Here is an 18,200-nt window from a genome sequence, read left to right as displayed (position 1 = left end):
CAACTTTTTTTTATTTTGGATGAAACAGTGGATATGCTAAAAGGTATGTGCTGAACATTGTCTTCTGTTAACAGGAGAGCCAGTACAACCTATGCTGTTAAGAGTTTACAAATTCCATAACTGTTATCCAGGCCATCAATAATGCATGAGTCAAATGTTGTTTTGTAAGAAAAAGTTTTGGTTACTTCTAACAGACCAGGCACCATATATACTAAGTGTGTGCTCAAATATAGTGTCTCAGATTTGGATAAATCAACACCATTGTCTTAACAGGATATGTGAAGCAATTAGGGCAAAATTTTCTTCAGTTAAGAGCTTCATTCTGGAATTGAAAAAAGGCTTTGATTAAAGTTCTATGAATTTTCATTTATATAAAGAATACAATTTATATAAACTATCTTGTCACTCTAAAACACCCTGTTATAACTACATGGGGCACATGGATTCAAGTGTTTGTTTTTATGCTTAAAATTTTTCATCCATGGGAGCATTCATTGAGAAACTAGATGAAAAGTCTTCAGTGGCCACAATAAAACTCAAACCTGTTGAAACAAGAAGCTGTGTTACAGGAACTGTTCATTCATACAAGTTTCTGTGTGGTTCAGTTTCTAAGGTTGAGGAAAGTTGTCTGTCTAGTGAGACAAAGTGAGAGATTTTTAAACATGCCAAAAAGCAGTTGGGTGGATTTGCTTCAGAAAAATTGGAATACTTCCTGAGCAAAAATTCAACTATTCAAAATGTAATTTATGAGTTTTTTCATTCACAAAATTTGGAGTTTTAGTGAAAACTAAATATGCTCCTCTCACATTTGTTGATGATGAGAGATCAACTTTGCAGTTCAAAGATATACATTCTTCGTGCCATCAGTGGCTGGATATGAAGAATATAGAATGACTGTGTTTGTAAGTACAAAGCTTTTCTGTTTGTAAGCTACAAAACTGATGGACAGATTCTGAAAGTGATTGATTTGAATTTTCTATAATTTTCTCAAGTTTTTAAGTGTTTTATGTATACTTTTAATAGATGTAAAATAAAAAATGAAATTTATAAAAAAATATTTAAAATAAATCTGTCAAAAAAGGGTCAAATTTAATTGTTTTTCTCTTTCACTATCATTAAAAATATATTAGTATTTTCTAATTAATATCAATTATACAATAAGATATTTTACTGAATTTTATTTATATTCAATTTTGACATATTCTTTTAGACAACGTAATTCAAGAATTAACACACAAGTTAAAATTTGTTTAAACAGAACAAAAGTGTTTACGGAACTATTTGGCTCCATCTCCATTCCACTCCACTCCATATCTGTCTCCAGATGGAACTCGAAATGAACAGTGTGAATATTAAGGTTTTTCTTACAATATCACCCATATTTTAATATTTGTGTATGTATTAACTACAATAATGCCCTTAATGGTTGTACACAGGTATATTATCACAGTGCAGTAGAACTTAAACTGTTCTTTAAATTCTATCTGAAACTGGAGCCAAGTAGTTCTGTAACATATGTTTTCAATAAATTTTAACTTCTAAAGTTAGCTATGTTATTCCCCAGATTATTTTTGTGTATGTGATTTCAAGTAAAATATATTTTGACAGTTTAGTGATTTTTATGTTTAAATATGATATTAAAAATAGATGTAAAAGAATGTTTTAGATTATATTTAAATTTAAAATTTATGATTTTTTCTATTAAAATATTTTTTATGTTCATTACATTACATATTATTTTTCAGGTATTGATAGAAACATTGGTTCAATTGGGAGCATCTGTCCGATGGGCTGCTTGTAATATTTATTCAACTCAGGTAAATATAAAATTTATTTTTCAAAAGAATTGTTTATTTAAATTTTATATATTTTTGTGGTTATGTATTTGATAATCTTAATTATTCAATTAAATTATTTTTTTAATAAGGTGTAAGCCAAATGGCTCATATCCAAAGAAGGAAAAATGATAAATGTATCAAATTTTAAAATAGATTATCAAATAATTATACTTGACATTAGGAAATTAGTACATTTCATTAATCAATTTCTTTTTTCTTTGCTTTTCTTTTTAATTTCTACAACTATAATAGAATGCAAGTATCTTGTCTTATTTATGCCTTGTGATATTAAAATAAAAATAAAATTAATGAAAATTGAAAAAGAAAATTAATATTTTCTGGATCTGAATCTTCACTCTTACCATGACTGTCTTGATTTGCCTTTTTCTGATAACTTATGTGATAATAGCTCAAATTTTAAACAATATCTTGAAAACTAAGGCCTGCTGGATGAAACATTAAAACATGGATGTGCATTCACAATGTTAAGGCTCATCAAAATCCATGATCATGTCCTCCCCAGCAAAGATATTAAAGAAATTGATTTCTGTAATAATTTATTTAAAATTATGCAGTTATTCAGCATTTTATGTATTATTGAGTTACATTTTGTTTCTATAAGACAGAGAATATAAAATTATCATAGAATTCAGATAGAATTATTTTGAATTATTTTATTTATTTTTAATTTCATTCTTTATAAATTTATAATTTATGTAAATACATCTTTACACAAGCAATATTTTATTTTATTTTAGAACAAATATTGCTTAAAATTAATTTATAACATCTTAAAATATTTTTGTTGTTGTTTTAGCTTTCTATTTAATAAATGCATTTTTAAAAAATGTACATAATCCAAACATTAAAAAAATATATATATAATTTATATTTAATTATAGATTATTTTTAAAATAATTATTTATGTGTAATATATGATAGTTACTTTAACCATAGAATGAAGTTGCCGCTGCTCTCGCTGAAGCCGGTGAGTAATTTATAAAATGAAATTAATAAATACACTTTATTTATATAAGTTATCATTGCTACGACAATATTTTTGTTACAAAGACTTAATTGTTTAATATCATGTTTGATATATATAATGAGTCAGCTTTTTTCTTATGAATGAATTTTATTTGTATAAAAATACAAGTTATCTTAACACAGAAATAGAATGTGTTTAGATAAGTATAAAAATTTTTCTGTAAATAGATGGATTTTTGTATAAAGAAGGTATTGTTATAATAGCAATGGTATATACTTATATCTCTAGTTATTTTAAATTAAGTAAGATGTGATAGTAGTTCAAAAATATTACTAAATTTTATTTATAAACTCTATAAATAATTAGCTGTACAGGGTGATTCACTGGTGGTGTTCAGTAGTTTTTCTCGGAAATGCATTAGGCTGCAATTTGAAAAAATAATAGACCTATAAATTCTCGCTGTTATCTGTCTGTCTCTCTGTCCTTAATCTCAAGAATAGAGTTAGGTAGATGAAAGTTGAGACCAGATATGGAAACCTTAGAGGCAGGAGGCCCTGATGAACTATATACGAACTTCTGATTCAAACCGGAATTCACATTATTTCAATTCAAAACTTTTCCCCTGAAAGCAGTAAATAGAAGACTGGCACAACTTTATTGTTAAAGGAAAAGTATGATGTACAGGGGCAAGCAGTTACTAATTTGAGATGGAAAACATATATTTTAAATAAATTAAAAAAGAACATACAGCCTGGTATTGTGACATTGTCACAATAAATAATAGCTTGTTAGAGATAGGAAGATGGTACATCTTCCTATCTCTAACAAGCTATTATTTATTAATAACCAAGCATATAGAGAGGGACAGACAGTTTTGGTGACCTTGGGTGACCTTGAAAATTGCTGCTGGTTGAGATAGAATAAAATGATATTTTTAAATTATAAGTGGCACCTTTCAGTCATTACATGGATAATATTTGACAAAATAAACACCTTTTATAAGAAGTCACATTTTTTTTAATCCTAATGATTTTCAACATATCAGCCAATTTTTTTTCTAAAAATCTGATTTCTCTTTTTGTTGAAAGTTTGTCCTGAGAACTAAGTTTATCAGTTTATTTATGAAAAAGCTTCGCATGACAAACATGATAGTAATGAAAATGCATTTCAAAATTTACTTAGATTAGTGCACTTTCTTGCATATATGTAGGGATTTATTCTTCTAGGAAAGGCATTCATTGCATTTTGTAATTTACATCTACTAATCTTGTGAAAACTTTCCCAAATTCTGATTTTCATGTTTTTTGTAGAAGGACACTGAAAGTAAACCGTTTCCTTAATTGATCTCCATGAAGACTGGTATTAAAATTTGCAGCCTGTGAATATAGTGACATGCACCTAAAGCTATCAGTGTATCAAATGAATCTTCATTTGAATAACTCATTGTTGTGAAAATAGAGGAAACAAGTAAATGAAAAAGATCACTCCAAAAAAGACACTCCTTTATGCTTTGAAAAAGTAACAATTCAATTTATTCAAAGCCTACTTGTTCAACTATCTGATAAGATAAAATAAAGAATGAAAACTGATATAAACTTAAACCTAACTTTCACAGCATAGAAACTTTCAGGAAAAAAAGAGCTCAGATTTTTGAAAAAAACTGGCTGATATCTTAAATCATTAAGTTTAAGAAAATGTGATCTATTATAAAAGGTGTTTATTTTGTTGTGTACTATCCAAATAAACTTGCTTTTAGTCCAGTCTTTTTATCTCTAATGGTTTCTAATAAAAACTACTTAATGCTACCAGTTAATCACACTTTACACACACTTTATTATATATATTTATTAGATATGTTTTTAATTAATCATTCAGTTTATAAAATATAGATTACAAAGATATTTTCATATTTCACAGTGAACAATAAAATTAAATTTTTTTCTGCCCTGTGGGTGCTTAAAGGATGAGATATTCTTAAGCAATTCCATAAAAGAATATTGAATTGTTTATGAATCAATGAAGACAAACATTTAATTTAGAAGATGGAAAGATATAATGAATAAGAAATGCTAATAGTGCCAATTTATAATAGTTAGTAGAAAAAGTTATGAAATAAAATGATTGAATTTGTGTGTCATTATACAGAATTGCCTAAGGGAAATATGAAAAATCTTTATTATATACAAAATTTGTTAAAAGTAAAAGGAGATTATAAATTATATAAACATGTATTCCTTATATATATATATATATATATATTACACGTTCTGTTAGACTTTACATTTTAAAATGCATATTTAAGAAAAACTACATCATTATAACATTATGTATTCCTATATATATATAGGAATACATAAATATGCATTTTAAAATGTAAAGTCTAACAGAACGTGTAATATTTTTTATTGAATTTAAGGAAAAAATATTACAATTGAATAATAGGTGTTGTACTCATATATTTGTGTTGGGAAGTGGTCAGTAATCGTCATCTGTATTTTTTCTCCATCAAAAGTTATTTTACTTTTAACAACCAATTCTAACTTTGTTTAAATAATCAAAAACTTCATCTGGAAGCCATTTCTTGCAGTTTTGAGCTTATTAAAAAACTCGTTATTTTGGAACATTTCTCAGATACAGATGTTTTGATCCTAATAGAAATACAATACAGTAGATATATTGCATTATATTTGTAATGGCCATCAAGACTTGTGGATATGAGCTTGCATTATAACATCTATCAATATAAAAAATAAAAATTTTTTACCTTAACTGAAAATTTTATAGCATATAAACTTTGTTAAGTAGAAAATTTTTAATGTAAAAGACATATTTTTAAATTTCATGAAAAAGTCTGTTGGAAAAAGGAATTCATAATGTGGAATATNAGTGGTGTTGTTTTTTACAAATCGAATATATATATATATATATACACACAGTATAAATTGAAACGAATAATGCAAGGGCACCTAGTGTTTATTGCATCTCTCTACAGGATGACAGGTTCGACAGAACACTAATGTACATTGGGTTGGCATGCAGATCATTACAAGCCTGGTTACGAGATCACAAGTATGATGTGACAAAAGGTAACATCAATACAGCCCTGGCCCAATATGCCACTGAACTGGGAATTTCCCCCATATGGGAGGAAGCTACCTTATTACACAGGGTATTTGACAAACAGCACATAAGAACATTAGAGGCCGTAGAAATCTACAGGGCTGACATAACAGGAGAGTGCATGAATATGGACTATATTCCCATATTTAATGCATGGAAGTATTATTTAGACTCTTAAAGGAGTATACATTGCGTAATATATGTGACAACCATTGGTCAAATTGAATTTAAAATATTTTAAAAATTACATATACAGCGTGGCAACATTCTATAAATAGAGCAGTTATTTTTGTTTCGACTTTTCCTGATGAAAGCAATTAAAGAGTGGCCAAAAACCTTTGAATGTTGAAATTGAGTATTTTGCTGAAAATTTGATGTTTAAGTGAGAATTTATATTCAATTTGTGGATAGTATCAAATATCATAATGTAGAACTTTCTAATATCAAACTTTGGCTGTATATGAAATGGTAGATTTAACTAATTTATGAAAATGAACAACTTAACGCTACACGAATATTATATTAATCTATAGCTATTAGAAATCATTTTAATATAAGTAAAGACAAAATATATTTATTACAGTTGCATTTCTTTGATGATTATCACAGTCATGTCTGTTAGTAGCTTTTTATTCATTCTTTGATACCAATTTTAACTAGATAATATCCAATGACATCAAGTTACTTATGCAAGCAATTAAGTTATAAATACATATCTTATTATGAACCATTATGCAATCAAATATACACATGACAATTCTATTGTGTTGTAACAAAAGTACAGATTTTTTTCATTAAAGGTGAATAATCTTATTAAATTAATTTATAATGGCTAATATGAACAAACAATGGAATAAAAATTTAAACACTTACATATGTAAGTTAAATAATTAACCATTATTAATAAATAAAACAAACCAATTTTTTTGTACCTTCGTTTATGAATAAAACATTTATCAATATAAATGTTATTGCAGTTGTCTGGCTAACAACCATCACAAGTTAATAGTACTTGCTTGTGGTTTATGTAAACTTATAGTTGGACAGATGTTTATTAACTAGGAGCACCATTACATTTATTTTAAATATAAACACCCACATCAAACTGGATACATAGCAATAACCCTCCAACTGCTGTAATTTATTTTAGAATGAATAATAAAGAGATTACAAATTTGTATAAAATGGAGATGTCTATCTGAATTTGATTAATGTTAAACTAAAAACCACAGCTGAATATAATAAACTGTACAGAAAACAATTGTATAAATTTAAGGAAACAAAGAAAAATAAATCCTGTAATATATTCATATCAAGTTTCAATACAGCTAATTAATTACAGTCGATTCCCTATAACGCGGTATATACGTTCCACTTTATAAGAATTTCATGTTGTAGGAATCTTTAAATAATGAGCCAATCACAGCCCAGCACATGTGCAGTTTACAGACTACAGCTGTTTGAAAGGTTTTCTTCCATAAAATTAATCAACTCTAGACTAATTTGACTCAACATTTCCAAAACACGTATAATTTTTTAAGAATAATCCGTATAAACTATGCTATAAACAAAAAATCGTAGGATTACTTACCGAGTGTGCACCATTCGATGATACCATTGCTTAAGCTTGTTTTTGTTGCAGAGCAGCGCACCAAATGGCAGGCGTGTTTTCTGATAAGTTATTTTTCTGTGAAAAATTCATTGGACTTTGGAAACATCATTAATAGAAATAATTTTTATGGCCATTGAATAAGAAATGTTTTTTTCACAAGAAATGTATAAAATTACAGTACTGTATTAGACTTACAGTACCTAATTTATATACTGTACAGATGATAGTAAACTCAACTTACCCGCCTAAACTCTCTGTAGCATGTAAGTAGTTCGGCTGCTCGTCCACTATTGGTCCAGATTCAACCAATCCTGTGCAGGAGTTGGCGATGACGTTTTACCACATTTTACAATCTTTTTTAGCGTCTTTATACGAATATGGGCGCAATTTTTTCACCGCGATATACAAATCTGCACTATATGAACCTGTGTTATAGGGGGGTTGACTGTATTAAGATACTAAGCAATTTTGACTTGAGATGGACAGTTAAGATGTCGTTTGTATTAAATTTAATCATTAGAAATAAATTAATTTAGAATATTTAGAAGAAAGCTCAAAAAGAATCTAACAACATCATTTGATTAAAAACATATTGGGCTTGATTTTATACACCAACCAATGCCAAATATTATTTAATTAAAATTTATTATTATTAAATTTATCAAGAGATGGCACCTAACGCCTAACTCTAGTGCTAAATTTTCTTATAAATTATTAATATTATAGCCATTTCTAGCCCGATAATATTCGGCATTGGTTGGTATATAGCTTTATATATCAGGTTTAGTGATGACGTTTGTTTATTTGATGTTATATCTGTAATGTAATTATAAGCGTTATGTAGAATAGTTAGAATTAAATAGACTTCATAAGTTGACATAACATCATCATGTATAGGTTATGCTAAAATTAAAATATATTTGTTGTTATTTTTATATTTTTTAATTTAAATAAACTAATGTAACAACATTAAAAACACTTTATGTAGACAAAAAGTCTCAAAGAAAGACTTTTTTAATAATTTTAGATTAATATTAATAACTTGGATTGTTTTAACAATAAAGAATATATTTATGGAAGCAGATGAATAACATTAATATTGTTATTTTAAATTGATGGGAAGAATTATTGACTGATCACTTCACTATTAAATTATTATGTCTATACATTCTAGGTTTGATATTAAATTTTGTAATATAAAAATAACAATTTTAGCCTCGAACAAAAAACTATTTAGACATATAAACAAATAAATATCTTTATATATTAGATGCTATTAGTAAAATGAGATTGTTTTTCTCTTTAATAATTTTGAAACTAACACTTCAAAGTGTTACTTTCAAAACTATTTAGAAAATTAGAATAAAATAAGAAATAAGCTTATCTTTTGAATTACATTTTGTAAATTATACAAATAATTTAAAGTTACATATATTCATATTTGTGATTAGTTGGTAAAAAATAAACTAAGATTAATTTTAGAATTAGCATATTTAAAACAAAAGTTATTTTATATGTATTAAATCATTACTCTGTAATTCAATGTATAATACAAATTAAAACATAAAATTTACAGTATATCAGTTAAAAAAATAAGAATCTAATAGTAAATATTTTTGATAGATGACATAATCATGAAAGTATTAAACTTGGCACCCACAATAGTAATAAATCAAAAATCAAAACTGCTTGCTGTGGTAAATAAGAAAAAGTGAGGTCAAAAATGTTTCGAAATAAATATTTTTAGTTTCCTAAAGTACGATGACACAAGTCAGAAAACCAAACATCAAGAATTGGATCAACTATAGTTCTTATAAACAAAAATCTATAAATATTTTATAAATATAATTCCTAGATTTTTGATTAAAAATTTTAGTTATTGATTTTAGTATTATTAATTAAAGCTTATTTTTCATAAATAAATTTGTTCAATATTTGTGCAAAATTATCAGAATAGAATATCACCTGACTGTAAAACATTTCACAAAAATTTAAATATAACATATTTAGATTTTAAGCGATTCACTGGTTTGATCTTTACTTTAAATATACAGTGATTGTTGTATTCATTAACCTTAATTTGTTACAAGAAAGATATTGATTTAGATTCAGCTTAAGCTATTTTTGCATAAATTTATAAATTCTTTATTGAATTTATCATGTAAAATTTACTAATTTAAAATTTATTATAACTAATAACTACCTAAGACAAATTTTGTTATTATAGAACTTAATTCTTCTGTATTTTCTGTATTAAATATGTGTATATAAATTATAATATATAATAACTTAGAATTATTATTAAGTGTTGGATAATGCATGATTAAGAATGGAAACTTTGATGGAGATTTAATTAAGAATTTTCCTGAAAAATTCTTAATTAATTCTTAATTCTTAAGGGGTTAAACAATATTGAATAACATCAAAGAAAGAATTATCTTGGACATTTATTAATATAAAATGATTAGTTTTGGAAAACATATTTAATCAACTTATTTAATTCTGTAGGAATATCAGTATTTGCATGGAAAGGGGAATCAGAAGAAGATTTTTGGTGGTGTATTGATTCCTGCGTGCACTCTGATAATTGGCAACCAAATATGGTATGAGATAAAATATATTTATAACTTGTAAGTTTTGTATAATGTAAGCTGTTATAAATTGAATTTATGTTTCACTTTTGGCTTCTGATCATTCGTCTATTCCAGAACAAATATTATCTTGTTTAAATTGTGTCAACTCTCTTAATATCAGCAGGAATATATATACCTTTTTTGTTGTAAATGTTTCCTGAGAATATAGTAACTGTTAAGCTAAGGCTTATTTCATTTTATCTTTGTTATATTCCATTATTGTTTTTTTTTTAGTTTTTTTCTAATAGTAAAACATTCTAGTATTCTTTTAATTAATTTTATACGAAATTATTCTTTTCTTGAATATATATTATACAAAGTTTTAAATGCTCAGTAACTCATTAGGTAATTTCTTCTAATTTGATAAAATGGTATACATTCTTATGGTAAATGATTGCTAATTTACATCAAAAATGTTTTGGAAAAAAGAAATTTTTAAACTTTTAAAATGTTTATTTCTATAAATTGTTGTAATGTGCCATTATTCAATAATTAAAAATATCTTAAGCAAATTAATTCTTCCTTAAAATCTTTCTAACATCTTACACTTTGCTTTTGTTATAATTAATTCTATTATATTCTATTAAAATATTTAATTTTATAATTGTATTATCTTAATTCTAAATTTAGATTTAGAATTAAGGAAATTAAAATTAGTATAATTAAATAATACACTAAATTTAAACATATTTAACTAACTATTAATAAAATTACAATTCAAAATATCTCAATTGACAAGATTTTATCTTTGGTTCACGTAAATTCACTTTAATCAACTCTAGCAATAATATAATCAGTTAATTTTGAACAGATATGACTAAATTATTTAATTTAAATCATATCTAATTAAATTTCTCAAGAGTTGATGACATGCTTGTAATAATAACTGACTTATATAATTATTAAATAACTTATTTATCTAATTTTGTCTACATTATTTGCAGCTACTTTACTAGAAATTCTATTACTTCTCTGTTTGGCTTACATATTATCAGGTTCGCAAAAGTGATGAAAGATATTCATGCACATTGTTATTATCACAGCTTATTATTGGTACTGCATACACAAAGTATCATTTTCATGAGGGTAAATTTAAACCGCTATATATTTATAAAGAAAACATAAGTAGTTTTGTATAAATTTATTTTAAAAATAAAATATAATTACAGATTTTTTTAAAATTATAATGGAGTCACAGTTCTGTTTCCTTTTGAAATTTTGAACATTTAAAAAATTTCTCTTTCTTCGTTTTATTGCAGTAGGAGTAATCAGATAGATCAGTAATAAATGAAACGATCACTGTAATTAATCGGGTTAATTAAGTGCTATTATTAATGATTAACTTTTAGTAAGTGTTGGAGGTAATTTTTAGGTGCAATCTCTTATTAAATGTAATAATTATAATATTTACTAATTAATTTACAATATTCTGGAAGAAAAGAATCAGCCCAGACTCCTGCAACTCCTGCCTGCTTTGCAGATGTGTTGCCAATTTCATTACCTGGATCTCCATTTGATTCTTTTCTTTCAGAACATTCAAAATTAATTAGAAAATATAATTATAAAATTCAACAAGAGAGTGCACCTCTAGTACCAAATTACTTAATAGCTAATCATTAATAATAACATTTAATTAGCCCAATTAATTATGACAGTTGTTTGGTTTATTATTAATATATCAGACTAAGTGATGTTTATAGATTGGATAGATCACTAATTGCAATTTCTTTCTTCCTTTCTTATCATTAGTTTACACTCTAAATTGCTTGGAATTTGACTTCTCTTTGGTGCAAATCTTGCCCTAACATCATTATTTTTTTCTTGGTTTTTCTTTTGTCACTTTTCCATAACTTTCCTCTCGTAAGCCTGTCTTGGAAGTCTCTTTTCTTCCATCCTGTTTACATGTTCAAACCACCAATAGTACTCTACTAATTTATTTTAGCAAACTTCATTTCCATTGTCTTCATACTTATTTCACTTTCAGTCAGTGTCTATGTCCACTGTAAATTTAATACTGCATAATTCAGTTTGAATTTTTAACTGTTTTTTTACCAAAATATTTAAAAATTGTGTTCAGTATTCAAATACATCTTTATAATAATGTTTTATTATTGAGAAATAAATTATATAATCATTTATATAAAAAAGATATCTCTGGTTAGCAGAAATATAATATTAATATTGCCTTCTTATATTAAACATTTCATTTTGTCTACAAAAATTCTTAAAATCTAAATTTCATTTTTAATTAGAATTGTATTTTTTTTAAATACATTTGTAGTTAAAATTTAGATTTTTTTTTTTGTAATTACTATAACAAATGTTTAGAGTACATCCAGCAATGTAGAGTGGGATTCATCTTGGTATGCACTTCCAGCTCACGAGCAACTTGTCTGGAGTGGACACATGTTATTTACAAAATGGCAACAAGACTACCTTGTTGAATGCTTGCCATGGAAACACAGTTTTCTGTATTTTATTACTGAAAGTTCTTGTAAGCAAAAGACTAATGATATTTATAAGAAATAATGAGCTCAGTGAATTTCACCATTTGTACCATATCATGATATTAAAAGACAATCCAGCTTTTCTTCTTTTTTGGAAGTGCAAGGAGTGGAAGCAGTGATCAAACTTGTTTGTAGTTGCTTTCTGCATGCATGTGTAGAAGCAAGTAACCATGAGTTTGGAGTAATCATGTATAGTGTGTAGCAACTTGGTGGTTGCTACATTCTTACACGGTTACTCCAGACATGCACATTTGCTCATATTGGTTTGTCTGTTCCACTTAGTACTGTGTTTGCTGCTGCTGTTGGATGCTCCATATAGGATATAGCCTTATACTTCACACAGTGAAAGAATGGGCATGAGTCAGCCTGAACTGGAAGTATCTGTCGGATGAAAGGGATGGAAGGAGACTTATGGCTACTCCCTTGGGAGTTGAGACATAGATCTGGTTTCTTTCAGCTGTTTTGTTTTTTACATTTCTAAAACATTTTTATACCATCTTTATCATAATTTTATTGTTTTAGTTTATAAAAACAAAGTTTATTACTTACTCTTAATTCTATTATTACTCACACATTAATCACATCTCTCCTTTCATCTGACATAGACCCTTCCAGCTCAGGCTGACTCATATGTCAGATGAAAGGGATGGAATGACACATGGATTTGATTCAGCTGTTTTGTTTTTTACATTTCTAAAACATTTTTATACCATTTTATCATAATTTTATTGTTTTATGTGTTTTTACAAGTTTATTACTTTTAATTCTAGCATTACTCACATGTTAAACACAAGTCTCCTTTCATCTGAGATACATCCAGCTCAGACTGACTAGTGTCTGCTCTTTTGCTGCACAACACAGACTATAGTAATTTTAATTCTTGAGGATGGATTCTTTAAAATTAGATAAATTTTTATAATTTATACATAGTTCAATCAATTTCTTTGAAAAAAATCATTTATTATTGCAAAAAGGAGGAAAACTAAAAAGGAAATATAAATTATTTTTTTGTAAATTTGCTGTAACATTTTATTTTCTAAAAAATAACAATATAGAGAAGTTTTTACATTTGTTTGTATATATATATATATATATATTGATAATTGTGACCAAGGACAAAATAATTAAATTCTATTATTTGTTATTTTATTGTCTTTCATATCTGCGATTGTTCAATATTAGCTTCATATATCTGTCATAATTGTCTGCTATTGAAATCATTAAAAAAAAGTTAAAAAAGTTTTTTAAAATGTTTAATTTAACTTTACATTATATTATTCAATAACTATAGTTTATTAATTATATTCATTGAATAGTACATAGAAAAAAAAATATATTGGTATTTATGTAACTGATTTTTAATATTAAACTTTCACCACAATCTTAGATTTTGGACGATGGCGGCGATGCAACTCATCTGATGTTGAAAAAATATCCAGCAGTTTTCAAGACAATCAAAGGAATAGTAGAAGAAAGTGTGACAGGCGTTCATCGTCTATACCAGCTTTCTAAAGCTAACAAATTGACTGTACCAGCTATGAATGTGAATGATTCTGTCACAAAGGTGAGACAAAGTTGAAAGTATTTTGATAAAGTAGTTTTTATCTTATTTATCAAAATAATTTAAAATGTAATTATTTCAACTAGAAACATATCACTTCAAACAGCCTACTTTATTAGAGAACCGCAAACTTCTTTCTTAGGGTGGATGCACACGTGCGGTGTGGCAATGAAAAGTGGTGATGCAAATGCATTTTCGCTGCATGGCAGTATACCACACAAGTGCAATCTGCTGTAGATTTTGCACATGCATACAGTATTCAAGATGGCAAACAATACCAACACTGTTGTTATCCATGTGTTTATAAATTTCATTTTGTATGGCTCACTTTATTTAGCTAGAAGATTTTGTCGAAGATTCAAACAAAGATTTTGGATTACAGATAGTTTCTTAGATCGAGAAAGAACTGATGAACAAAATATGCCTATTTCTCGATTAAGATCTCTCGATTTATGTTCCTTTCCTCTTTATACTAATGTCAGTTATTTCAGTTAACTGCATTGAACTTTCTGCCATTAAAACAACATGTGATTCTATGTTGACTGAGAAACAAACTGTTATTGGCTGACTGATAGAAACACATCTCAGCAGCAGCCATCACAAAAGATAGAATTTAACCAACTTATGCAGCATGAGAAAAGTGGCACAAAATCGACTTTTGTGACGAAAAAAGTGACATCATTCTGCCGTGCTGCATACGTGCATACACCCTTACATTTATTTCCAAACATATTTCTTACATTTTATCTCAACTTCTTTTGAAGTGCAAAACCTGTTATCATTGTTAGGGTTTTGAGATTCAAGAAAAAATGTAGATGATAAATAATATTCTTATGTCTTTTATGTTTTTCTAAGTATGCGTTTTCCCTAAAGATGGATTTTGTGACTCAGAAGAACTTGGGATAGAACATAAAGAATATGTTTTGTAAGTTTGTGTACTCGAATAAAGTAGACTTTTTGAACTGATAATTTAAAACAAACAATAAAATTTATGTACTGCTGATTTTTCACTGTATAAAATGTTGTAGGTGAAGAGTCAGTTATTTAATTAGTTCACAAAACATACTTTATTTTTGTTAATTTTCATTTAAATTTTGAAAATTAATTTTTAAAATGTTGTATGAATATTAATAAATGATATTAATCAATATGTGATATTAATAATATATTAAATCAGTGTTACCTTTTTATTATTAACATTAATAATCAAAAAATGATTAAAAAATAATTACAATGAAAATAAATCATAAAATTAATTTTTATAGAAATACAATAATAAATCCTCAGCCTACCAAATGAATATTTTCTTAAACTAAAATAAAAATCTACTGGAATGTGAATAACTAAAATAAATCCCACCTTTATCTATCCAGCAGTAAATATTTAATAACTTAAAAACATTTTTGACCATTTTTAACGGTCTTCATTAGTTAATTGAACATTAAAAAAGAACATTAAAATAGAATGTATGGAATAAATATGAAAAATCAAAACAGGAATTGCACATGTGTAAATACAAAATAAAATGCGCATGAGGATTACTTATAAATACAGTCGACCCCCTATAATTACGATTCCTATAAAACTGAGAAAAAATTGTGACGGTATCCATAAAAAAAGGTAAAAAACTCCTATAATTACGTAAAACGTCATCGGACAGCTGAACTAATTTCCCACCGTCCATAGCGCCACGCTACGGAGAGATTTCTATCGTCTGGACAGTATTATATACAGGGTTCCTACGCACCTGGAAAGTCAGGGAAAATCAGGGAAAGTCAGGGATTTTCATTATTTTTTGAAAAAGTCAGGGAAAGTCAGGGAATTTGTCAAAAATTATCAAAAAGTCAGGGAATTTGTCGAAAATTGTCAAACAGTCAGGGAATTTGTCTCCTTAACTGCGTTGTTGATTTGGTTTGCTGAATATAGATGACCAATCATAGCCATACGCAGGCGGCAAGAAGTAATGCTGCAATCTTTAAAACCCGAGATAACTCGGGAAAGTTCCATAGCGTTATATAAAACTCGGGCATTTGGGCCCTCCGAAAAAATTTTTGTTTTTTTTGGATGTTTTTTAAGTCTCCAAATTTTTTCAAAAATTTTTTCCCGCGCGAAAATATTTTATCGCGATTTTAATATACCTTTAATGACGCACGATTAACTCTTAATTGTTTTTTAATGGGAGTTTTTTTATCAAATTTCATTCATCGTTCTAAAGTAGTAGTGCACGGATTTTACTTCGATAAAGTTATTTAAAGCTAGTTTCTGATGTCAAAAACGACCTCCAATAGTTTTTTAATTTTTTTAAATTAATATATTTTATTATATATACGTTTAATTAAGTCGGGGGGTCGGAAATCGCAATAAAAAAACGTAATTTTTGAAAAATATTTAAAAATATACAGCCAGCTAGTATTCACTCTACTTTAAACCCTTCTCCTCCCGAGACTTCTATNTAAATTAGGTACCGTAAGTCTAATACAGTACTGTAATTTTATGCATTTCATGTGAAAGAAACATTTCTTATTCAACGGCGATAAAAATTATTTATATTAATGATGTCTCCGAAGTTCAACGAAGTTTTCGCAGAAAAATAAGTTATCAGAAATCGGTTGTGGTTTGGTGTGCTGCTTTGCAACGAAAACAAGCTTTAGCAATGGTGATGTAGAATGGTGCATACTCGGTAAGTAATCCTACAATTTTTTGTTTATAGCATAGTTTATACAGATTATTCCCAAAAAAAATATATGTATTTTAGAAATGTTGAGTCGGATTAGTCTAGAATCGATTAATTTTATGGAAGAAAACCTTTCAATCAGCCGNTCCTACAATTTTTTGTTTATAGCATAGTTTATACAGATTATTCCCAAAAAAAATATATGTATTTTAGAAATGTTGAGTCGGATTAGTCTAGAATCGATTAATTTTATGGAAGAAAACCTTTCAATCAGCCGTAGTCCGTAAACTTGACACTTGTCGGGCTGTGATTGGAAGGACTCATAAGAAATCGGATTCCTAAAGAATGGAACATATCTCTATCTTATAGGGGGGTCGACTGTAATAAGGTAAAAATAAAAATAACATAAAAATAAGGCCACAACAAGGAAAAAGCAGGATGACCTACAGGGATTAATGCATATTATTGTAAAAAGATTTTCATGTAGTGGACAATGTGTCTGCATCTCTATGATTAATGCAACCTGTTCTCATATGTGCCTTGTATATCTCTTGTCTCTCGAGATGCCTCACTGCATGTCTTTTGGTTGCAGTTCTGATAATGGATGCTTGATCCCAAAAGACGTTAACCTCTTGCTATTTGGCAAATGATGCTAGAACAATACTATCCAGGCTCTTATTAATGGAGTAATTTATAAGTAATCCTTGTGCGCATTTTATTTTGTATTTACACTCATGCAATTCCTGTTTTGATTTTTCATATTTATTCCATACGTTCTATTTTAATGTTTTTTTTTTTTTTTTTATGTTTGATTAACTGATGAAGACTGTTAAAAATGGTCAAAAACCTTTTTAAGTTATTAAATATTTATTACTGGATAGATAAAGGTGGGAGTTATTTTGAATATTTTCATATTAATAAACAGTTTTTTATGATTAAAATTCTTAAAACATATTTTAATATAAAGTGCAGGACAGTTTCTTTATAGATATTATAATGAGTCATGAACATTAGTGTATAATTTGAAAGTCCGTGCATATTTATCTTTTAAACAAGACACTTTATGTTTGTCTTTGTAATATTTATTGTATTAATTTCATATGATTTAAAATATACTTAATATGTCAGCAGTTTGTTTATTACAAACTGCTGACATATTAAGTATATTTTAAATCATATGAAATTAATACAATAAATATTACAAAGACAAACATAAAGTGTCTTGTTTAAAAGATAAATATGCAGTCTCTAACGAACAAAATTCGGA

General features: G+C 27.1%; 1 protein-coding gene across 1 annotated transcript in view; it reads left to right on the top strand.

Annotated features, from left to right (window-relative positions):
* LOC111638029 (putative adenosylhomocysteinase 3) overlaps positions 1 to 18,200 on the top strand; it is a 69,189-nt gene that overhangs the window by 38,603 nt on the left and 12,386 nt on the right. The window contains exons 5-8 of the mRNA XM_023383653.1: positions 1,746 to 1,817; positions 2,796 to 2,826; positions 10,067 to 10,161; positions 14,086 to 14,262. Of these exons, the coding sequence (XP_023239421.1) occupies positions 1,746 to 1,817; positions 2,796 to 2,826; positions 10,067 to 10,161; positions 14,086 to 14,262 (375 nt within the window). The remainder of the gene's footprint in view (positions 1 to 1,745; positions 1,818 to 2,795; positions 2,827 to 10,066; positions 10,162 to 14,085; positions 14,263 to 18,200) is intronic.

This window comes from Centruroides sculpturatus, unplaced genomic scaffold, assembly GCF_000671375.1.
Source record: "Centruroides sculpturatus isolate CEXI.00-Female unplaced genomic scaffold, Cexi_2.0 scaffold860, whole genome shotgun sequence".
Lineage (NCBI taxonomy): Eukaryota > Metazoa > Arthropoda > Arachnida > Scorpiones > Buthidae > Centruroides > Centruroides sculpturatus.
This window is presented reverse-complemented; position numbering and strand designations above follow the sequence as displayed.